Raw genomic sequence first — 23,142 nt, 5'->3', positions numbered from 1 at the left:
AGAAAATGCTACTTCTAATTTCATTTGGGGTTCCACCACCAGTTGATTGGGAGCATTCTGGGGCCTGCAGGGCTCACTCCGTTGGAGAATTGGGGGGAAAGAAAGGGACATTAATCACCAGTGACAGAGGGTGTGGACATGGGGTATAGCCCCAGATGCTCCCAGGGCAAGGTGAAGGATAGCATACGTCAAAGAAGGGGTCCGTCCTGGAGGGAAGGACCACACAAGCTGGAGGGGGAGCCTGGCAACTCGTGAGCCAAGGCCACACCCAAGGAGGGGGAGAAAGTGCCACCAGAAAGGCTTTGGAAGCTTCTGGAAAAAGCCAGTTAGGAATGGCACACTAGGGACTTTAAGAGTAAAACCCCATTAGAGTTATTTCACCTACAGACCGTCCGAATTTATCATGTTTGTGATCTCTACCCTCTTCTCACCTCTAAAGTGTAATCCCTTAAATCTGAGGAGTGGCTGGAAGGCTGAGACCTATGTGGATCCATCAAGCTTCCTAAATCTCTAGTCCACCTGGAATTTATTTTTTTGGAAGGAGTGAAAAGACAGACAGCTTTCACTCCTGCTCTTGCCCATGGCTACCCAAATGCCCCCACGCCCTATATTGAATAATTAAGGTTTCCCCACAGAAACCTTTAACGTACCTGTGTTAATGTTTCACTCCATGATTTCCTTTTTTTTTAATATGTCCTACCTTCCCCTCCCATCTTCCCAAATTCCCCCCAAATTTCCCTTTGGTATTTTAATTGAGATTGTATTGCATTGAAATTATAAGTTAACATAGGATGACTTGACATCACATCTTTAGAGTATCGAGTCTTCTTCTCCAAGAACAAGATAGAGCTTTCTATTTTTCTTAACATTGTTATTTTTCCTGAATCTGGCTTGGAGCTTAAAAGATGCAGGTTTAGTGGGAAGAAAGTGTAAGTTTCTTTAGGAAAGGGACCGAGGGAGCCCTACTTCAGAGCCAGTCTGTGGGGTCAGTCCTGGAACTGGGGCCTAACGAGAGGTATCTGTGATTCCCCAACCAAAGCCCCCTGCCCAGCCCCCTCCCCCATATGCTACACACATACAGCAAGGCTGGGAGGCTCTGGGGACAGAAGGGGCGACAGGCCCCGGGGGACAGTCTAGCTGGGCAGGAAGGCTGCACACAGTCCATCTCACGAGGAGGTGCGACGGGGCCCTGGGCTCCCCAGAGGAGACCTGGCAGTCAAGACAGCAGAGGCCATGCTACGCTTGTGCTTATCTTTTTATTGTTTCTGTCCAGAGCCTCTGCAGCAGGGGAGGGGGAGGCACAGGGAAGTGGGCACCCCGGCCACCTGCCTGAGACCGCTCTCTGCCTCTCTCCTCTCTTCTCTCTAGCATCTCGCCCACCCTCTCTCCTTCTGAATCTCCTGCTCCCACATCTGGCACCTTCGGGGGTTCCCTCTTGCAGCCCCTGCTTTCTAAGCCCACCCTGGGAAAGTAATGGACCATGGGGTCAGTCTCAAGCCCCACAGTCTCCGCAGAGGGCTGTGTCCCTAGTCACCTGCCCGGCTTGCTGAGGATGCCGCCCTTTCTGACTCAGGCTGGGGAGGGGGGGTGGGGGAGGTCCATGGGGCTTGAGCCTGACCCTGCGGGGTCCCTACACCCTGCGCTGGAGTCCTCTCCAAAGCCAGAGGCTAGAGCCTGAGGTCACAGATGTGGGAGGGGCAGGGTCACTGCTGTGCCTTGTCTCCATCCCGGCTCTGCCCAGCACACTACAAGGGCAGCTGAGGGCCAGGCTCACTCACTTCCAACATCCACACCTCATACAGCAGGGGGCTCCCTGTGCCTGGGAGGGTTCGGCCACCTCCCCTGTGGGGGAGGGCTGGTCGGTGAGCAGGGGTCAGGGGCTGTGAGGGGAGTGCTGTGTCTGGGTGTGGTGCCCTGGGATAGAAGGAGGTTGGCTTTAGGAGGCAGTGAGGACAGGGGTGAGGACGGTCTCTGATGGCAGAGGGGTCTCTGGCTTTAGAGCACCTCGTGTTGCTGCTGTGTGGCCTCACTGACGACCTGGAGAGGAAGAGAAACCCAGTCTAAACCAGTGCTGGCCAGAGAACAGAGCCATGGCCCCAGGCCACCTCCACCCCAGCACAGCAGGATCCCCTCTGCCCCCAGGCAGGAGCCTGAACCAGCGCAGCTGGTGGAAAGCACCTGGCTGACAGCCCCCCGGACACACCCCAGAGGCCCCCGCCAAGGGTAAGGGGACCAGGCAGACCACTTACCTCCCCGTCCCGGGTCTCAATGGTCTTGATCATCACTGTCTTCTTGGTATGGACCTCAGAACCCCTTTGCTCGGGGCTTGTTTCTATAACAGATCCATCCACATACTCAGCCTGACCAAGGCCACACCTGGGCTCTTCCTGTGGCTGGAAGTCCTTCCCTGGTCCCACCGGGCAGAGCCCGGAAGACGCCCAACCCCTCAAGATGGGTCTGTTACTTTTTCAGCAAAATGTCCTCACCTGTCCTTAAGCCCAGCACCCAACAGGTGGCTCTGCAGACCCAGGGACCTGTCCCAGGGCTGGGATAAGGTCAGGAGCCAACAGATATGCTCCGGGTGCAGTGGGTTCAGGGCGGCAGGGGATCCCCGAGGCCCAGGCCGCCCAGCATTCCCACACCCCCACCCCCCAACACACACACCTCCTCGCTCCCTCTACACCCCTGGCTGCAGGACAGCCCTGCATGAATTTGTACCCTGACGGGACCCCAAAGCCCAGAACCAAGATACTCTTTTGGAGGACCTCATGGTACCCAGCTCCCTTAAGACTCCAGATGAGCAGTTTGATGTCTTAATGAAAGAGAGATGGAGAGGAGTCAGTCACTGATTCACGGTGCCCTTGGCCAGTCACTTGTCCCTCTGTGCCTCAGTTTCCCCACTGTTAAATGGTAACGATGGTACTTTCCCTATAATGGTCCAGAATTATGGGCTTGTAAAAGCATTAAGCGATTTTAAATGTAAGGCTCACACTTGGTGTCTGGATAAACTACTAACTGAAAAGAGATGTTCTGAGTTTTATGGGAAGGGTCAAATTTAGGTCCTTGGTATTATGAGTTTGGTGTTGGTGAATCTCCTTAGCAGGCAACCAGCACGTGATGAACATTGTAACTCGGTGAAGCATAGCGTGTATTTTTTCCTGATGAAAATGAACATCGAATATATAAAAGGTTTGATCTAGGAAAGGCGAAGCTGCCAAGGACTCCAGCTTGCTTTCCTAATGTATTATTATAGCATGTTTTTCTGCTCTCTGGGGTTTGGAAACCACTCGATCTGCATATTACTGACATCAGAATGGCAGAATGCCCTAGGAGTTCGTTCTTTTGTTTGGCTTTGCTAAGGTTTGGCTTCATTTTTGAAAACATGCACCCAACGTCTTGCTCCAGCAAACTGGAGGTGTTCAACAAGCAGCTGGGGGTGGGGGCGGGTGGGGGGAGTGCTTGGCAACTTGCCAAACAGACAGTGAGTGGTGGGTGCCTTGTAACCCAGGATATATGGTTCTAGATGCTCCTGATGCCTGGTCCCCAAGGACACCCCTGGTACCTTGGAGTTTGGGCATATTAGGAAACAGAAACGAGTGGCCATTCAGTACTCCCAGAAGGTGCAGGGGACATGGTCATGCAATACAATACCATGAAATAAAATAAAATTAAAAGCTCCCTCTGTTAGAAGGCGCCTCTACCTAAACTCCCCCGTCCTCCTGTAGCAGCCCCCTTTCTCTTCCCCAGACCCCAGCCCTGTCCCTACGGTTCTATCCTCCCCTCCTGGCTGGCCTTGGGCAGTGCCCACACTGGACTCCTATCCCCTGCCACCCCAGCCTCCACTTGCCAACATACACTCACCTCGGAAGTTGAGGGCAGAGAAGGTCTGGTTAGGGAGGTTGATCCTGAAAGGGGAGAGACCAAGCCCCCAAAGGGTTAGGACCCTCCATCTCTCTCTGTGACCACCCCTCAAAGCTTTCCCTGGTCCTCTGTAAACACCATCCTCAGCTGTCCCAGTTCCACTGACTTCAACACTGCTTGGGGCATGGGGCCAAAGGCCAACTCCAGCTGTCCCAGGAACTGTCCCTTCTGGAAGGATCACCCATTCCATCTCTGACCTGCTGGTGTGACACCAGAACCCCCGACCCCACTGCACCCTCCATTGCACCAGGATTTGCTTCTTGCCCTCGGCATTGCAGGGTGTATCAACGGCAGCTGTGGGTGACATCCACTGTGTGTGCCCACCCTCCAGGCAGGCTGGGAACCTCTGGCCCATTCATCTGGGGGCAAGTCCCAGGAGCTGCCACCCCCATTTATGCCTAGTACAGATGTTATTCTACAATATCTGAAATCTTTCTTTGTATAAATCTGTATCTAAATACGTCTGCCGATCTTTTTAAACTTCAGATTTTATCATTTTTGTGAGTATCGATGGGCATCATTTTGTTGAGTAATTGACCTGTTATTAATTGATGATAAGTTTACATAGTGAAGGGGCTTCCTTGGTGGTGCAGTGGTTAAGAATCCGCCTGCCAATGCAAGGGACACGGGTTCGAGCCCTGATCTGGGAAGATCCCACATGCCATGGAGCAACTAAGCCCGTGCACCACAACTACTGAGCCTGCGTGCCACAACTACTGAGCCCACATGCCACAACTTCTGAAGCACGTGCGCCTACAGCCTGTGTTCCACAACAAGAGTAGCCACCACAATGAGAAGCCCACGCACCACAACGAAGAGTAACCCCCGCTCGCCGCAACTACAGAAAGCCCACACGCAGCAATGAAGAACCAACGCAGCCAAAAATAAATAAAATAAATAAATAAAATAAATTTATATTAAAAAAGTCTACATAGTGAAATGCATAGATCTTTAGTGTGCAATCCAGTGAGTTTTGATCAGTGTCTACAAACATGTAACCACCAGTCTAAATCAAGATATAGAACATTTCCATCAATCAAGAAGTTTCCCTCGTGTCCCTTTCTGGTTGTAGGTTGTTTTCTGTGTCTAGAGGTGATTTGCTCTGAGAGTAGCATTGTGTCTTTTCCTATGAGCATATGTGTGCGTATACATGTGCATGTGTGTGTGTGTGCACCCTCTGAGCACGAGTCTCTGTACCTTCTCTCTTAGCCTATAATGTCCAAGCCCCTCTGTCTCTATTTGTCTCTATCTGGCTCCTCCCTTTCCTTCCTCATCATTCCCCGCTGTGCTTCCATCTCTCTCTTGACCGGCAGTAATGGTTTATTACTGGTTGCTGAGTATGGTTTTATGGTTCTTAATTCTAAAGATGGATGTGGGAATACTTATACTTCTCTTTTTATAAAAGCTATTAATTAAATCACTTTTTACCCAGGTGGCCTTGGTTAATTCTCTGCAATTAGCAGAGTGGTGGACTCGTATAATATTGTTTCCAGATCTTGTGAAGGTGATCCCGAGCCCCGCTTCAGGGCAGGAATGGGCCCCCAGCACCCCCCAGGAGCCCACGGCCAGCCCCTGCCTTGCCCCTCACCGGCTCTCCTCGCCCTCCAGCAGCTTCCGGTAGGTGGCAATCTCCACATCCAAGGCCATCTTGACATTGAGCAGGTCCTGGTACTCGCGCAGGTGGCGGGCCATCTCATCCTTGAGGTGTCGGATCTCCTCCTCCAGGCGTGCGATGTTGTCCTGGTAGCCACCGGCCTCACTAGCAAAGCGTTCCTCCAGCTCCCGCATCTGCCTCATTAGGGAGTCGTTCTGCAGGGGAGGGGCGCCCGGGTCAAGGACAGGCTGCAGTGGGGCGGGGTCGGGGGGGACACTTGGGGCCCAGGATGGAGAGAGGCACAGCCTCGGGGCTGGGAGGCAACCCCAGATGGCCAAGTCTAGGGCTTGTCAAACTCTTCTGAGCCAGGGAACTATGAACTCAAATGAAGTCTCATGTGGAAACTCAGAGAACAGAACTGATACAAGGGAGCGTGACTGTTCGGCCTCCTCGCCTCCATGCAGGAGTCCCATGATTCCTGAGAGCCCCATTGGGAATCCACCTATCTTTTTTATCCCTGTGGTAGATTTGAGCAGACAGAGACTCTATGATGGGCCCGAGGTCACAGAGTGTGAGCTGCAGACAGGAAGGGCTAGACCAGGCAAGGTGGGCAGGGACTCACAGTGCCCTTGAGGGCGTCGATCTCGCACGTGTAGGACTGGATCTGGTGGCGATACTCCATCATCTCCTGTTTGGCCTGGCGTAGCGCATCATTGTTCTTGTTGGCTGCCTGGGTCAGGTCAGACACCTAAGGGCAAAGAGAGGGTCCCTGAGATGACCCGGACACAGGTAGGGGTGGGCAAGGGAGCATGGAGACCCCAGGATCACCCTCCTCCCCAAAGATGGAGCCATAGGAAGTACCTCCAAACTGGGATTGAGGGGGACAGAGGGACCAGAGTCCCACCTTTGACTTGTACCACTCCTCGGCTTCTGAGATGTTCTTAGCCGCGATGGTCTCATACTGAGCCCGGATGTCCCTGAGGGCAGCCGTGAGGTCTGGCTTGGACATGTCCACCTCCACCTGGACCTGCTGTTCCTGAAGCTGGGCTTGCAGCTCACGGATTTCCTGCAGGGTACAGCTGGGCTTCAGTCCCCGACCAGGCCCCACACGTATCCTCACACCCCCATTCCCGGAGCCCAGCACCTGCCCTCCCCTTCCAGCTGCTTTCACAAGGGCATACCTCTTCGTGCACTTTCTTAAGGAACGCAATTTCCTCGTTGAGAGATTCGATCCTGCGCTCCAGGTCAATTCGAGCTAGAGTGGCTGCATCCACATCCTGGTGAAGGTCAAGTGAGAAGGAGAGGGTCACTGATCACCCGGTCAGGGCAGAGGGAGACCAGGGGTGACACAGAGGGGACAGAAGGGGTACGGCTGCTGGGGGACCAAAGAGGGCTCACCGCTCGGAAGGCAGCCAAATTGTTCTCCGCTTCTTCTTTCAGCTGAATTTCCTCTTGCATCCTGGCAGAGACAGGCAGGAGGACAGACAGTTGGTGGGCATAAAACTGGCAGTGGAGAAGACTGACTGGGGGCTGCCCAGGGAGTGGGCTCAGGACAGAGAAAGGAGGCCTGGCTGCTGGATAGAGACAGGAGGCCCCGCCCACACAGGGAGGGAACAGGAAGTGGCCCAATCTCTGCCCTGGAGCCACTCCCTGGAAATCTATGTCCCCACCAGATTGTGACCTCCCTGGGATTAAGAACCATGTCTATTTTTTTGTGTTTGTTTTTAATATTTATTTATTTTTGGCTGCGTTGGGTCTTTGTTGCTGCACACGGGCTTTCTCTAGTTGCGGCGAGCGGGGGCTACTCTTCGTTGTGGTGCGCGGGCCTCTCATTGCGGTGGCTGCTTCTCTTGTTGCGGGTTTCAGTAGTTGTGGCTCGCGGGCTCTAGAGCGCAGGCTCAGTAGTTGTGGTGCACAGGCCCAGTTGCTCCGCAGCATGTGGGATCTTCCCGGACCAGGGCTCGAACCCCTGTCCCCTGCACTGGCAGGCAGACTCCCAACCTCTGCGCCACCAGGGAGGTCCAAGAACCATGTCTATTTTATCCACCTCTGCGTTCCCAGGCCCCAGCCCCAGCCTGGCCCACGCAGGTGCTCATTTAACCTTTGTGACCTGGGTAGTGGGCCAGTGACTCGGCTCACTACATCTGCTGCCTGTACATACTGGGAGCCTGGTGGAGCCCACCATCTGGTCCTCCAAGCTTTCTGAGGGCTGCGGCCCCCACCCACTCTCCGCTTTCCTCTAGCTTATCGCTCCCTCCTGGAAAGCTTCAGCCGGGCCCAGGGGCCAAGATGCCCTCTCTACCCCCATCCGCAGGGCCTAATCACAGATGAGCTGAGAGCTACTGCTGGCCCCAGATTTCCTTGTCTCCTACCAACCTCCCCTCTCCCTCTGACTGCACATGGGCCTCCTTTCTCCATCCATGTGCCTGCCCAACCCCCAGCAACTTAAGATGCTTTTTTAAGAAGCACCTGGTCTCCCAAGGTCTCCCGTTTCCACCCCATGATGTCCCCAAGAAAACTCCTTGTTTGCAGACTGCGGGCACAGGGGAGAGACCTGGCGTCCCTCTCCCCTCCTGGGCGGACACAGGTAGACGGCCTTCTCCCTGGGTACATACGACAGGGTGCTGACAGCTGGACCCAGCCCCAGGCCTAGCCTCCCGCGCCCAGCCCATGGAGAGGGGGGTTCTGGGAGCGCTGGGTCCTCACTTGGCCTTGAGCCGCTGCAGGTCGTCCAGCAGGTTGTCCCGCTCGACGTCGACGCGGGCGCGCTGGTTGGTGAGCACCTCCACCTGGCGCCGCAGCTCGCGCAGCTCCTCCTCGTAGATCTCGGCCACCCGCGTCGGCTCCCGGCCCTTGAGCCGGTTCACCTCGGCAGCGAGCGCCGCGTTCTGCTGCTCCAGGAAGCGCACCTTCTCTATGTAGTTGGCGAAGCGATCGTTGAGCTCCTGAAGCTCCACTTTCTCGTTGGTGCGCGTGGTCAGGAACTCCTGGTTCACGGCGTCGGCCAGCGAAAAGTCCAGCAGCTCGCCCGCGCCGTAGGAGGAGGGCGCGCGGGTTGCCCCCAGCCGGCTGGCCCGCAGCGACCCCAGGCCCCCGGCCCCGCCCGACGTGCGCGACACCTGGTACACGCGGGATGTCACCGAGCTCGAGGAGCCCTTGGTGCCGAAGCCCGCACGCGGGAACACCGGCGAGCTCAGCGGGGAGCCGAGCGGGAAGCCCGGGACCCCGCCGAAGGTGCGGCGGTAGGAGGATACGCGCTGGCTGGACGAGTAGGCCTGGCTCATGGTGGCGGCGAGGGCGAGGCTGGGCGGCGCTGCGCGGAGGAGGAAGCGGTGGGTGGCCGGCCGGAGAGTGGCTGCGGCGAGGGGAGACAGGGCCCCAGGCCGTCGGCACTATTTGTATGCGTCCTGACATCAGCCCCCGCCGCCCCTCCCCTGACAGCTGCAGGATCCCGCTGTCCTGCCAGGAAAGGGCGGCCTCTGGCGTGGGGGCAGGGAGGCCAGCTCCCCCGCAAGAAGGCTTCGCCCCTCAGCCGGCGGGTGGGGGCCCCCTGAGGGGCGTGGGAGAGGCTGGTGGACCTAGGGGGGCAGAAGATGGGCAGGCCTGCCAATCGCCTCACCCAGGGCTCAAGCATGTCTGGAGCCCCCAGGTAGGCCCGCCTGCCTGCAGGCAGGGGAGAGAGCAGGGGAGAGGCTTCCATGTAGTTTGAGGGGCTCCTTTTTGCTGCAAGCAGACACTTTGGGTCATTTCCTGAAGGGACAAGGCCTATTTCCAAGAAAGGCTCCAAATCACTTTTTTTTCTAAAGAGTCTCTGAAAGTGGTGAACATTTAGGAGGGCTCAGGCAAAGACCCTGAGCCCACTAGCCAGGCCTAGAGGCGGAGGGTCTCTAGACAGGCAGGGAGGATGGGGGGGGACCAGCCCGGGGCACTCAGCCATCCCTGCCAGAGCCCGCCTGCTCAGATGTGTCCACTAGCCCCTGAATTCCAGCTCCCAGCCTCAGTTTCCCTCTGAACTAGTGAAGGCCCTTTTCCTCCCCACTCCGGGTGAGGGCAGGGCCTCAAGTTTATAAACAACAGGGTGACTTCCAGAAAGGGCCTGGTAGGCTCTCAGTTTCCAATTATAACAATTATAACATAACTGTACACTCTCAACCCCGCACCACCAGCTTCGCCTGCCTTCTGCCCGCCTTGAGCCCTCCCCCACCCCCTCTCTGATTCATCCCCCTCCTCACACCACCCACGCCCACGCCCACACACACCAGGGGTTTGTGTTTTGTCAGGAGCCTCATGTCAACCCAGCCATCTCCCTGGCAGCAACAGCTGCCAACCCCAAATACCAGAGCTGGTATTTATAGAGGAGAATATATCAGTCCGGGAAACAAGTGCACAGGAGAGGAGCTCTGGGGGGTGGGGGCCAAGTACTTGAGGAGACAAGGGTGTCAGATGGCGGAGCAAGGCTTGGGGTGATGAGCCCCAGTCACTTCCCACCCCCATAATGCTCCAAGCCCCCAGCAGGAATGGAGCCCTGCAGAGGGCTTGTCCATCGCTTCACAGGCCTCCTCCTTAGTACAAGGCACTGGCTGACCCCTAAGGACATCCCTATTTCTCCATGAATGCTGGCTGTCTCTCTGTACCTCCACCTGGCACTCTACAGGCCTCTTTCAGGCCTGACCCTTTTGGAAGGCAAAGCTTGAAAATAGAGGACTGGTCTTACCCTAGCTCTGCCATTACCAGCAGATGTAATTACAAGCAGGTAGGTCCTTCACTTCTCTGTGTCCTCAACTATAAAGTGGGGATGGTCAGCCTGGCTGTGTCTACTGTCTAGGGCTTTGAAGAGGCTCAGGTAACAATATGCAGATAATAACACCTTATGTATTCTGAGCACCCATTGTGTGCCACTCCGCTAAGCACTCCCCACCCATGATCCCCAATTCTCTGACAACCCTATGAGGTAGGAAGTAGTACCAGTCCCGTTTTATAGCTCAGGAGGCTGAGGCAGTCTGACCCCAGAGTGGGTGTGAATGTGCCAGGTGAACTGCAAAGGGCTTTGTTGCTGCTGTATTTGCAAAGCCCTTTCACATTCAGTTTCTAATTTTTATCCTAGAGACGAGCTTATGAGGTGGGTGGGGAGTTCCAGGTATTCTTATCCAGCCTTCGAGTCGGTGCAAGCTGCTGTCTTCTGGTTATTTTTGTGTCTTGTCTCCCAAACTAGACTGTAGGCTCCTGGAGAATTTTGGAGATCATATGAATCCTTAGCACATCCCAGGCAGCACTGTCCTTGTTTTAGTTCAAAGTAGACTGCAAGCTTTCTTTCCCATCCCCTTATTTTGCTACACAGATACACACAGACACACAGACACAGACACACACACACACACACACACACACACACACACACACACCATGAGTGGACAGGTGACTCAGCTCCCAGTCAGTCTTATAACTGCATCCCTCTGACTGCAGTGATTGGCTCAAGGGGCAGGCCTGGACCTGAGTGGGGCCAATCAGAGACCTACCCTGGAATTTATAGATGGAACTGGAATTACTAAACTGGAACCTGTGGTAACCGTGTTTCCTGCCCACCGAGGAGTTCTTTCTGGCATAGGAAGAAAGAGAGGTCAGCATGCCGGGAGAAACAGAGACACCTAGAGAGGAGGAGAATGCAGGGCTAGAGGTCCTAAATTCCAGTCCCTGGGGCCCTGGTTCTGCAGTTCTCCCCTCAATATTGTGAGCTTCCCCAGTGTCCTTCCTGGCTTTGGGGCCAATAAACTTTTCCTTTATTTTTCCTTGAGACACTTGGTATTGGCTACTGTCGCTTGTAACCAAAACAATCCTGGCTAATAGACTGTAGGAGACCGTGCAACCATTTCCACAACACTAGGGAGGACAGAACATATTTGGGACTCCTCTCTGTGAATAGTCTCCAGACCACAAAAGGAAATTGCCCTTCGGACCAGCCCAAGGCCTCACTTCCTTAGTGAAATGAGGCAGAAAACAAATAAATAAATTACGCCATCTATTCTCTAGTCAAAATCAACATTTACCAGACTTCGCTCTGAACCACTTGGAGTTGCTTCCAAAATTCGGTTCCACCCCTGAGGATCTGCTAGCATGGAGGGCAGCGAAGCAACACTCTGAGGCTTGGAAGGCAGGTGAAAGAGGCGCATATTCCAAACCATGTCCTGAACCAGGCAGGGAGCACCACTGGAGTAAGAGTTTAGACTCCCCTGAGGACTGCTTAGAACTGGACTTCCTAAAAATAATGATAATTTATCTGGATGGGTAATGTACTTGGCACATAATTCAAGAGGTCCTATTCTGTGGGTTGCCTTTTCACTCTCTTGATAGTATCCTTTGATGCACAAAAGTTTTAAATTTTGATGAACTCCAGTTCTCTATTGCCTGTGCTTTTGGTGTCATATCCAAGAAATCACTGCCAAATCCAATGTGAAGAACGTCATCCCCTGTGTTTTCTTCTAAGAGCTTTACAGTTTTATGTCTTTGATCCATTATGAATTAATTTTCATATATAGTATAAGGTAAGGGTCCAACTTCATTCTTTTGCATGTGAATATCTAGTTTTCCCAACACCATTTGTGGAAAAGACTGTCCTTTTCCCCTTGTTGAAAACAATTTAGCCATATATGTGAAGATTTTTTTCTGGGCTCTCTATTCTATTCCATTGACCTATATATCTGTCCTCACACCAGTACCACACTGTTTTGATTACTCTAGCTTTGTAGCAAGTTTTGGAATCAGGAAGTGTGAAACCTCCAACTTTGTTCTTTTTCAAGATGTTTTGGCTATGTAGGGTCCCTTGAGATTCCATATGAATTTTAGATAGAAGGAATTTTTCTATTTCTTCAAAAAACATTGGTGGGGTTTTGATAGGGATTGCATTGAATCTGCAGATCACTTTGGGTATTATTGACAGCTTAACAATATTAAGTCTTCCAATCAGTGAATACTGGATGCCTTTCAATTTTTGTGTCTTCTTTAGTTCAGCAATATTTTGTAGCTTTCAATGTACAAATCTTACGTCTCCTTGGTCATGTTTATTTCTAAGTATTTTATTCTTTTTGTTGCTATTGTAAATGAAGTTCATCATGAGGGGTTTTCCCTTTATTCTGTTAATGTGGTATATTATACTGATTGATTGTCATATGTTGAACCATCCCTGCATTCCAGGAAAAAAATCCCATGTCATCATGTGTATAATCCTTTTAATATGCTGTTGAATTTGGTTTGCTAATATTTTGTTGAGAATTTTAACATCAATATAGAATCTGTAGCTTTATTTTCTTGTACGTCTTTGTCTGGCTTTGGTATCAGGCTAATGCTGACCTCACAGAATGAGTTAAGAAATATTCCTTCCTTTTCAAATTTTTAGAAGAGTTTGAGAAGGGTTGGTGTTAATTCTGAAATATTTGGTAGAATTCACCAAGAGAGCTGTCTTGTCCTACTTTTATCCTTATTGGGAGGTATTGAGTCATTCTTCTTAATATCCTCATTTGTATTTATTTTCCTTTTTTTTTTTTTTGGCCATGCCGCACAGCATGCAGGATCTTAGTTCCCTGACCGGGGATGGAACCCATGGCCCCTGCAGTGGAAGCGCAAAGTCTTAACCACTGGACCGTCAGGGAAGTCCCTCCTCATTTGTATTTCACTGAATGGATTTACCATAATTTATTTGGCCAATTGGCCAATTTTTTATTGATAGACATTTATATTTTTTCCAGTCTTTTGTTATTATAAACAATGCTGATATGAACATCCTTGGGACAAACTTTTGAACATATACATTTTGGTAAGGTGTCTAAAAAAAAAAAAAAGTAGCACTCACATTATTCTATGGTCACACCTCTCACCTGAGCTAAATAACATTGGAAACGGGAAGGTCCACCAAGACAAACCATTTCACTCAGGGTTTGCCGGGAAAAGGGGACAATTTATAAATGTGTGTACATGGTATGGTCCCTTGTACAATGGGTGTTACCAATATATTTTGTTAAATCAATTATAGAAGGAAGTCAGTCTTGTTTGCTTGAAATCTTCCCAGATTACTCTGACCTTGGAGAATATTGGAAACTTAAGGTTGGAGGTAACTTCATAGGTCATGAGGTTGACCAATCCCACACCCCCACTTCTCAGTTAAGGCTTAACTAGTTTCTGCTGTGACTCCAGCAAGCACCGCTCTAGTTTGAACCCCTCTACTGCCTGGGAACTCCAGGCAGCCCATTCCATTTCACAAAGAGTACTGGGTACCTAACAAGCCTCTGTTATGGGATAGCAGACAGCTTGGCTGTTAGAAAACATTTCCTTATATTTGAACCCAGGAGATGTCTCTGCTATGCCTCTTATTCCGCCCTGGGAGCCAAACAGAGCAAGAAGAAATCGCTTTCAGAGATCCAGTCTTCAAATATTTGGGGGCAGTGCTCACGCCTTTTGGAGACTTTGCCTGTTTCACCATTCCCAATTTCTCTCCCTTCCCTGAACTAATTAACCAGCAAAACCCAAACTCATCATAGCCTCCAAGGCCCCACAGAACTGGCCCTGCCCATCTTGCCAACCTCAGCTCACTCACCTCTCCTTTGGGTTCACCTCACTTCAGCCACACAGCCTCTTTTCTGCTGGGTGACACTGCCAAGCTCTCCCTTGCCTTCCCCTGAGCTGACTAGAGGGCTGTGGAGGCCTGGGCAGACCTCTGAACCTCACAGAGGGCTCCCTAGAAGACAAGGGCTCTGGCTACCCAAAGGACCTCCCAGACCCCATAGATGGCATGGATAGGGGCAGGTGGCTGTTATGGGTAGATCGCTGGGATGGGGACACTGACTTGGCCAGCACAGGGCATTTGGATCGAGGAAAAAACTGAAAGAGGTCAAAAAGGAGAGAACCAGAAGCACCTTTTCCACCCTGCCCTGTCAGGGCGTATCTCACCCACCCCTGGTCTACTCCAGGAGCCCAGATGTGAGAGGGGTGCCGATGCCCCCCTACGGTGCACTCTCCTTCCACTGACCGACCGCCACCTCCGGGGCTGCCTTTGTCCCTTGGTCCAGGGCCCATCCTCCTCCTCTTTCTGTTTCCCAGCATCCTCATGCTTCCATCCCAAGATGGGCTGGGCCAGGAGACAGCCATTGCGTGAGAGCCTTGGGGACAGCGTAGCAAGTATGAACTCTGAGACCTGGCTCTTGCCTCAACTTTAGCACTTTGTGGGGAGGTAGGAGGCCCAAGCAAGGGGGTGTGGAGGTGGGGTGGTCAGCCAGAGGCTAAGATGTGGGTGCTTTTCCTGGAAGTTCACCAACTAACCATCTGAACTACCTGGGCGATTCCTGTTTCCTCTCTGGCCCTGTCATGCTTAGATGTGAAAAGGGATCAGGCTGGGTCATCTCTGGAGCCCTCACAGCTTCTGACATCCTGAGTCTTTGGGCTCAGGGGGTGGGACATGGAGGGGTCCCTGGCTGAACCCTCCCTGCCTCAGTGCTCCCAGAGCCCCTCCCCCTGACGGTCCCCTTCCATGCTGCCCGCCCCACCCCCATCTTCCCCTCAGCTCCACAGGCGGCTGAGGAGCCTGGAGTGACTGTAAAAGGGAAGGAATGTCCAGAGGCAATTGTTCCTTCCTGATATCACCAGGGGGAGGTTGAGTTGGGGGCCCAGCTGGAAGGGTGGCGTCAGGCTTCTCCCTGAATCTCATCTCCCCGGCGCTGCACTGACCCCCCCTGCCGCACGCCTAGCCAGCAATCCACCCCCTCTCATCTGCCACCATCCACATCTCATTGGCTTAAGGCCTCCTAGCCTCCCTCTCCCAATTTTCTCCACCTCCTGACCCCAGACCCTCTCCTAGGCCCCTTCTTTAACGGCACCCCACCCCCCTGACCTAGCTCCTTCTCTGGGGAGGCTCCGCAGCCCGGTTCCAACACCCTCCAGCCCCACACTCCTTTTACAGACATGGAGCGCTGCAGGTTTTCTGCCAAAGTAGGAGAAGTCTGAGGCTAATCTCACCTCCTCCCAGCTCCCCAATTCTACCAAATAGGATGCCTTGCAGACTGGGGAGAAGGAGGTGGGGGGAAGCTGAGCCTCAAGGGGAGGAGCTAATGAGACGGTGGAGATGAAAGTGCTTTGTGGACTCTGAGCATCCTGTAAATTTCAGGTGTTATTTGAATCAGTAAGAGGTTTGAGGCGAGGAGGATGGAGACAGCAGAGGAGGGGGCTTTGCTAGCACGAAGGGAAGGTCCCCAGGAAGGCATCCTGGTGCATTGGGAGCAGCATATGGCCAGGAGTCAGGAGGCCGGAGTCCTGGGCAGCCCTGGATAAGCTGAGTGACCTTGGACTGGCTGCATCCCCTCTCTGGGTTTCAGTTTCTCCTTGTTTAAAATGAAATATCCTGGACGTCCCCCCCCCCCACCATTCTGACCCCCAAAAGAGGAGTGAGAGAGACCCTTTCTTCTGAAAAGTTGCCTCCCTGGGCTGCCTTCTCTGAAGCCTTTTTGCTCAGATAGATTCATCATCAAGCCAAACCCAGACACTGGCGCATCCCCAGAACAGACCCAGTCCCACCATGTGTTGATGAGACGTGGCTACACCTGCCAGCAGAAATGGACACACGTTCTCCCTCCCCCCAGGTTGCCCCTGACTGCCCGGCCTCTCCTCCTCCCTCTCCCCTGGCTCCCATCCTGACTGTGTGAGCGTTTGGTCCTGCCCAACAAAATGGATGCAGCCCCCCACCCCCTCCTGGGCTCTTGGAGTCTCAGTTGTCCCCACACATCTCTCCCCCCACCACATCCAGCCACCTCCCCACGATCCCCAGCTATCTGTGGAGGATACCCTTGAACTTCTCCAAATCCCCCCAGTCCTGAGCCATTTCCTAAAGAGGCAGGGGAGCCCTCTCTCCCCAGCACAAACACACACGCACCCTCCCCTCAGCTGAAACCCCCAAGAAGAACAAGAGAAAACTCTCTTTGACCAGACTAGGGTATATCTGGGTGGAAGAGGGGCAGGGGTGTGAGAATTGGAGTGGGAAGGTGTCAGGGTGAGTTGAGAGCAGCTGAGAAGGTGTAAGGTGGCACTGAGCCCTGCTCCATCCTCCGTGGAAGGGGATTTCATGGACTTCTCTACCTACCCACAGACTCACACCCTAGAGAGTCACTCAAGGCTTAACTCTAATCCTTCTGCTGAAATGTAAGCCCCTTCTTTCTTTCTTAGACCTTAACCCAGATAGAGAAAAGCAGCTTCCTTTCTTCCCTGGAATTCTCTGCCAGGTTCTTAGTGCCATCACTCAGCCCTCTCTTCTCCCTGCTTTATCCCCATTCCTTTCATCTTTCTTCATAGGCTTTTTTTGGTTTCAGTCCCTCCAGTTTGGTCATATCCCTGCTGTCTTGGGTGCTTTCCAGGTTTTCTACATCCTCTGAGGCTGTAGAGTGCTTTAAACAGGGGCTGAGCAGGCTGGCAATGACCTCACAGGGCCGCTATGCACAGTTGCTATCTATAGCCTTATAGGCTCAACCGCCTCTTCCTCCAGCCAACTGAGTCACAGTCAGCTTGGAGTCCACTCAGACCCCGGGGTCTTCTCTGCCACTCCAGATCACAGCCCATTACAGCACCCTGAGCCGTTCTTACTGCTGGCTCAAATGCTTATTCTCTGTATCATCCAAATACACAATGAAAGTTGAGTCTTGGGTTCCAGAAGACACCCATTCTTGGTCTCTCGGTGTTTTTATAGCCCCAGTCATCTACCCTCTCACACCTGTCCAGATAGACAGTCAATGGCCTAAGTTCCATTTGACTCTGTGGACGTATGGACAAGGGGAGGAATTTGGGGAGCAGCTGCTGGGCCGCTGCCCGTGTTCAAACTGGATCTACCACTCTTCGGTGAGTTGCTTCACCCCTCTGAGCCTTGGTTTCCTCATCTGTGAAATGATAAAGCAGCATAGGATTTGGGGAAGATTAAATGAGAAATTGTCCGTAAAGCACTTAGCACAGTGCCTGGCACACAGTGAGTGTTCAGTAAGTGCCAGCCATTACTAAAATATTTTATCCCCTTTGGACCGATAAGGAAACTGTTTCATAGAGGTCCAGGAACTAGCTTGAGTCCTTGCTTTAGGACAGCAGGTAGAGGGCCAAGATTCATAGCCAAGACTGCCTGACTCCAACTCCCTCTATCACAGGCTATGCTGTCTCTGACAATAACGTAGCTACCACTTACCGTATATACGAGGCATGGTATTCTGGACACCTGCCATATAAAATCACTGCATCTCTGATCTTCACAACACTGGGAAGTAACTATTAACCTCATTTTACAGTTATGGATACTAGGCTCAGAGAGGTTAGGTAAGTTCCCTAAGGTGGCACAGCAAGTAAAAACAAAGTCTGGTTTTGAGCCTTAGTCCATGGCTCCTAGAAACCCAGCTCATTTCTCTGTGTGGTCACTAAGTCCTTGCCATAGACTGATGTGGCAGGCTCAGCTCTAGGTCCTTCCCCTTTTAACTTGACCTTACCTGGGAATCTCTACTGAAAAGTCCTTTGTCCAGTAGTGGACAAATCCCTCCTGACATTCTGCCCAGCTCCTCTCCCCAACTCCACTGCCCTCCAGAGAGGGGGCTGGGCTTGGAAGGGGCAGGTTTTAGGGAGTTAGGGACCAGCAGCAGAGGAATCTGGCCTTCATCCCACAGGAGCTGGGGGACACTGAAGATTTCCTGTCTGGGGAATATAGGGGCCACTCTGCCCTGTGCCACCCTCAGGCCAGTCAGGCACTGGGGCTCCCCCTCAGGCTGGAGGGGCTCCCTTCAGGGCACCCTGGCCGCAGACTGCCCCCAACAGGCCTGGGAGGAGGCTGTAGGCAACAGTACCCACAATTCTGTCCTGGAGAGGCTGCCTGGAAGACTGGGACTGGGGGCTGGGCTTGGTCCTGTGGCCTCAAGGTTCTAAAGAAACTCTGGGGTCTACTGTCAGCTGCTGGGGATTCCCACTGCCCAGCTCCCGGGCCCCAGAGCCTAAAGACATCCCAGATACACTCCTCTTCCCAATTTTAAAGGTCCTGAGAGATTCAATTTGTTGAAAACGGAGAGCACTGGAATTTTTGTTTCCCCACCCACAGTGCTCAGAACTCTATCCCCCCAACTGTCCCAGAGAGCCCCCCCCATTGCCCCCTCCCCATCCAGCCTCAAAAAGATGGGCCAGGCTCTCCCTCTGCCTTTCCCCAGGCTCCCCAGCCATCCTGGGTACCAGAATAGACCACTGACCACCTGCCCTGCGGGCTGGGAGGGGCCCCAGCCGGCGCTGCCACTCAGGCTGGGGGAGGGGATTGGGAAGGGGGAGCTGGGACAGCAGGAGGGTGCTCCAGGGCCCCAGGCCACTTCCAGCAGCTTCTCAGTGTAGTGCAACGGGCTCCCCACCAACACCCGACAGGCAGCCTGTGTCCCCACTCCCCAGCCTGGACGGGTCTGGAGTGCCAGACACCCTCTCCGGACGGGGCTCCGGCTGAGTCTCTGCCCACAGCTTCCCCCCCTCTCCAGGTCACTCCTCTTCCCCTCCCCCTCCCCCTCCAGGTCTGTCTCCACCTCCCCCAGGGTCCCTGCCCCCCAACCCCCAGCCGGGTTTGCTGGGTCTCTGCCCCCATCCGTCCCCCAGCTCCCTCTAAGTGAGGATGCCCTTGCTTGGTGACCCCACATTCCAGCCTTACTGGGGTCAGGAGGGCTTCCTGCCCGATGTGGGATCCCCGCCCCCACCCCTAGCTCCCGGCAGCCTCTCCTGGTCGTCCAGCTGCTGGCCCTTTGCTGCTCCCTTCTCGCACACCTCCCCCAGCCCCAGGCCCAATTTAGCTCCTTTAATCTTGCCTGTAATGCAATCTGACTGTTTCCTGAGCACACACTGCACTTCCCAAACTGCCGGTCCCTGGAGAGGGGCGGGGTGGAGGCAGGGTGGCCTCCGCTCTTCCCTGCACTGGAGCACCGCCCTACCTAGCCCCATCCCGGGCACTCCTGCTGTTCCCCTCTTCTTTTCCCCACCCCTAGGAGGCCCCAGGGAGCTCTGGCTGCGCAAGTCTCTGCCATGTGGATTACATAGCCCAGGCCTGACACGACCCTGATTCCTCACCTCGTCTTTTCCCACCTCCTCAGAGCCTTTGCCCATGCTAATTCCCTCTGCCTGGAATACCCTCATCTCCACAGTGCACTTCTTCCTATGAAACTCTTATGCTCTCCCCTCTCAAGGGCCAGCTTAAGCCCGGTTTCCCAAATTCCAGAGATTGCCTGGGCCCGAATCCCAGGTCTGCCTCACACCAGCCATGTGACCTTGAGCAGGTTGCTTCCCTCTCCAAGTCTCCACTTGCTCATCGGTAAATGGGGATCATAATAGTGCATCCCTCAGAGGGTGGCTACGAGGTTAGAGTTACTTTACATAAAGTGCTGAGAACAGTTCTGGGTACATGGTAAGTGCTATTTAGGTGTTAAACGAAAATATCTTTTCCTGCCTTGTATTACAATGACTTTACTTCCTCCAAGTTAAGACACCATGAATTGTGAAACACTTCATTTATTTAATTACATCATTTCAGGGGGAAAAAAGAAGCATGACTGTATGTAACGTACAAATTATCTGTACAAATTATCTGTCTTCCAATTTCATATATGTGTAAATTGTTCAGTTGCGATATTTGTGTAGCAGACTCTCTGCTTCTATCCAGTCTCCTTTTCAGCTTCTTGTGTATTCACTGTTTATTGCCGGTGCCCAAGGGCTTGGGTTCAGGTTCTTACTCCCAAATTGTATTTAGCTAGGGGGTTTTTAGTAAATTCTTCGGCTCCTTTAAGCCTCAGTTTTTCCTAAATAGCTAAAATAATTCACAATTGTAGTGGATATTAAATGAGATGATATATGTTTAAGGCGTTTAGCCCCTTATTGGATATTCAACCAGGACAGCTATCATTACTGTGATGATTTTTAAACTTTTGCTGGAATCTGGGCTCTCCAAGGACGAGAGAGGTGGAGGAGAGCTGGTATTACATGGTTGAAGTGCCCTCCAGTGGCCATATCGGAAAACTGCAGGCTTCTGATGCGCTGCGGGAGTCCTTCCTTTGCTGGTCCAAGAACTAACTCAGCCACCCCCAGCCCGGTACAGGCTCATCCAACCCTCCTGGAATTCTTCACATTATCTTTCCTTTTACAAAGGCCATAAGAGGCTTTTAAAAAGTACTTAATAGAATACGAGACTAGGAGCAGAGCTTTAACCCAGGAAGGCTACAGCCTGGACATACACTGTCTCTCAAAGCTTGTGGGCCCAGGGCCCTGCGGCTGGGAGGTTGGGTGGTGGAAAGCTGTGTGCTGGGCATCGGTTCTCCTCTGACCTGGACACTATGGGATCTGGCATGTGAGAGACCCCTCTTGCTGCCCACATCCAAAACTCTAGCATAGAACAAGTGTAGCCCCTTCCAAGTATCTACTTCTGGGCTGTGACAGATTTGTATTTTGTTCACCCTCCCTCCCTCTCTTCCTTCCTTCCTTCCTTCCTTCCTCCATCCATCGATATTTATTGAACACTGGCTGTATACCAGGCCCCACATCCTAGGTGCTGGGGGTTAGAAAGATCAATTTTAACACAGGCAAAAACACAGCTGCCGAGAGCTGTTCACAGTGTCCCAGACGCCACATGCAGAGTTAATCCTTGTATCTGAGTGTTTACGGCTTCTCCGTGTGGCTGAGTGGGAGGGCAGAGGCAGGAACGTCAGATCCAGGCTGCCTGATGTCTCCTGATGAGATGTGTCCACAGTGGATGATTTGTCTGGCCGGGTTTGAGGGCTGACTTCCCCCTCCCACTCTGCTCCTCTGAGAAGTCCTCCCCATTTCAAACACTGACCGAACTCCTAGCTCCACCAGCACGGGGGTCCCTTAGCTCCCTTCCCTTCCCCCACCACTTCCCTTTCCCCGGGATCGAATCAGCCAATACTTAGCATCTAACCCCAGCTCACAGGCCAACTCCCCATTGTCCAGGACTGAGAGGAAGGAGCCTTCCTCCAGAGTCATTGCATGGGAGGGTGACTGGAGGTACCACCATGTTTTTGGAAGATGTCAGGAACGGGAGGAAGGGCTGGGTCGGTGATGTGTGCATGGTTCCCGGGACTCTGTTGCCTCCTTGAGCTGCCATCTCCCCTCCTTCCCTTCATGATCAAACTTCTCAAATGTCTTCCCACACCCTTCCTCAGTATTCTGTTGCTTTCTCCTAATTGTTCCATTTCCTCAGAATTCTTCCCAACTGTAGTAGCACAGGCTATTGGGCCCTCCCTGGGTCCCCTCAACTCCTAGACCAGTGCTGTCCAACAGAAATGTAACCGGGAGCCACATATGTCATTTCAAATGTTCTAGTAGCCACCTTTTAAAACGGTAAAAGAAACAGGTGAGATCAATAATATAGTTAACCCAATGTATCCAAAATATTATTATTTCAACATGTAAGCAATGGTCCAAAATTGAGATATATGAATATTTTGTCATAATCTGTTGTATACATTATTTTATACGTACAGCACCTCTCAGTTCGGACTAACCACATTTCAAGCTGCTCAGGTGGCTGGTGGCTAGTGTATTGGGCAGTGCAGTTCCAGAACCTGCATTCACTACTTGGCATACACTCTTTCGCTCTGTGTGACTGATCATGTCATTTCCATATGTCCTGTCTCCCCGGGGAGATTCAAAGTCCCCTGGGTCAGAGTCCTCACTTTTTCATCCCTGTATCTCCCGTGGCACCTTAAAGCTGTGCGCCACACTCATGAGGCTCTGCAAGCACGTTTGTTGATGGGAGTGAGTGCTGGGGATCGATTTTTGTGTTTTCGTTATGGCTGTAAATGGTGTGCTATAGATTGCTTCTATAGATGCACCCTGCTGCAGTATTAGCCGAAACAAGCAGCCTGGTTGTCCGCACAGGCAGAGCCCTGGGGCCGATGGGGCTCACCTACCCAGACCGGGGAAATCCTGCCAGACCGCGTACCATTTCTCTGGCTTAAGAGCTTGTCGTTGCCACTGTGCGCTCCTCCCTGCAACCCCATCTCCATTAGACCTCGGATAGAGCCCTTGTCCGGGAGCATTACACAAAGGATGTGTCTCTGGCATCCCACCACCAGGCTGGGAGCTCCTCGGGACAGAAGAGGAGTTTTGTTCAGATCGACAAGAGCCTGACCTGCAACAGGTGCACAAAACATATTTGTCAAATGAATAAATGAATGGATGGCTGGAGCCAGCCAAGCCTCTCATTCATGTACTCATGCACCCAAAAAAATCTTTGAGTACTTACTACATGTCAGGCACTGTGCTAGACACTAAGGACTCAGCATGAACAAAGCCAACGTGGGCTGTGCCTGCTGGAGCTCACAGTCTCTGTAACCTCCTGGAATACAGGACAGCCTTCCCTAGGTCAAGGGTCATCATGTAGACCCTTGGCCACAGTAGGCTAGACTGACCCTTGGGTGCTGTGAGGACTTTACTGTTTCAAATTGCATTGATGATATCATAATGGGCCCTGTGGGATAGACCAGGACCCTGCAGTTCAGAGCAGAGGGGCCAAGGCAGGGGGAGGAGATGGTGGTGTCCATTCAGCCTCTGACAGACCCGGCCTCAGCTCGGGAGGAGGCCAGCGGGTGACC

At 52.7% G+C, this 23,142-nt stretch overlaps 1 protein-coding gene across 2 annotated transcripts; it reads right to left on the bottom strand.

Moving 5' to 3' along the window:
* Positions 1-1,240: 1,240 nt before the first annotated feature.
* Positions 1,241-8,881, bottom strand: DES (desmin). 2 transcript variants are annotated; one of them, XM_065881146.1, is made up of 9 exons: positions 8,222-8,881; positions 6,914-6,974; positions 6,697-6,792; positions 6,420-6,581; positions 6,138-6,263; positions 5,510-5,730; positions 3,862-3,905; positions 2,250-2,332; positions 1,241-2,037 (listed from the first exon to the last, which is right to left on the bottom strand). In XM_065881146.1, the coding sequence occupies exons 1-9, from the start codon at positions 8,797-8,799 to the stop codon at positions 1,996-1,998; spliced, it is 1,413 nt and encodes a 470-aa protein (XP_065737218.1). In that variant the 5' UTR covers positions 8,800-8,881; the 3' UTR covers positions 1,241-1,995. The 2 variants fall into 2 exon arrangements, with proteins under 2 accessions (XP_065737218.1, XP_065737219.1); XM_065881147.1 differs by lacking the exons at positions 6,138-6,263; positions 6,420-6,581 and having other exon boundaries at positions 1,996-2,037; positions 5,510-5,586; positions 8,222-8,799.
* Between the last annotated feature and the right edge of the window lie 14,261 nt (positions 8,882-23,142).

This window comes from Phocoena phocoena, chromosome 7 (assembly GCF_963924675.1).
Source record: "Phocoena phocoena chromosome 7, mPhoPho1.1, whole genome shotgun sequence".
NCBI classification, from domain to species: Eukaryota; Metazoa; Chordata; class Mammalia; order Artiodactyla; family Phocoenidae; genus Phocoena; species Phocoena phocoena.
This window is presented reverse-complemented; position numbering and strand designations above follow the sequence as displayed.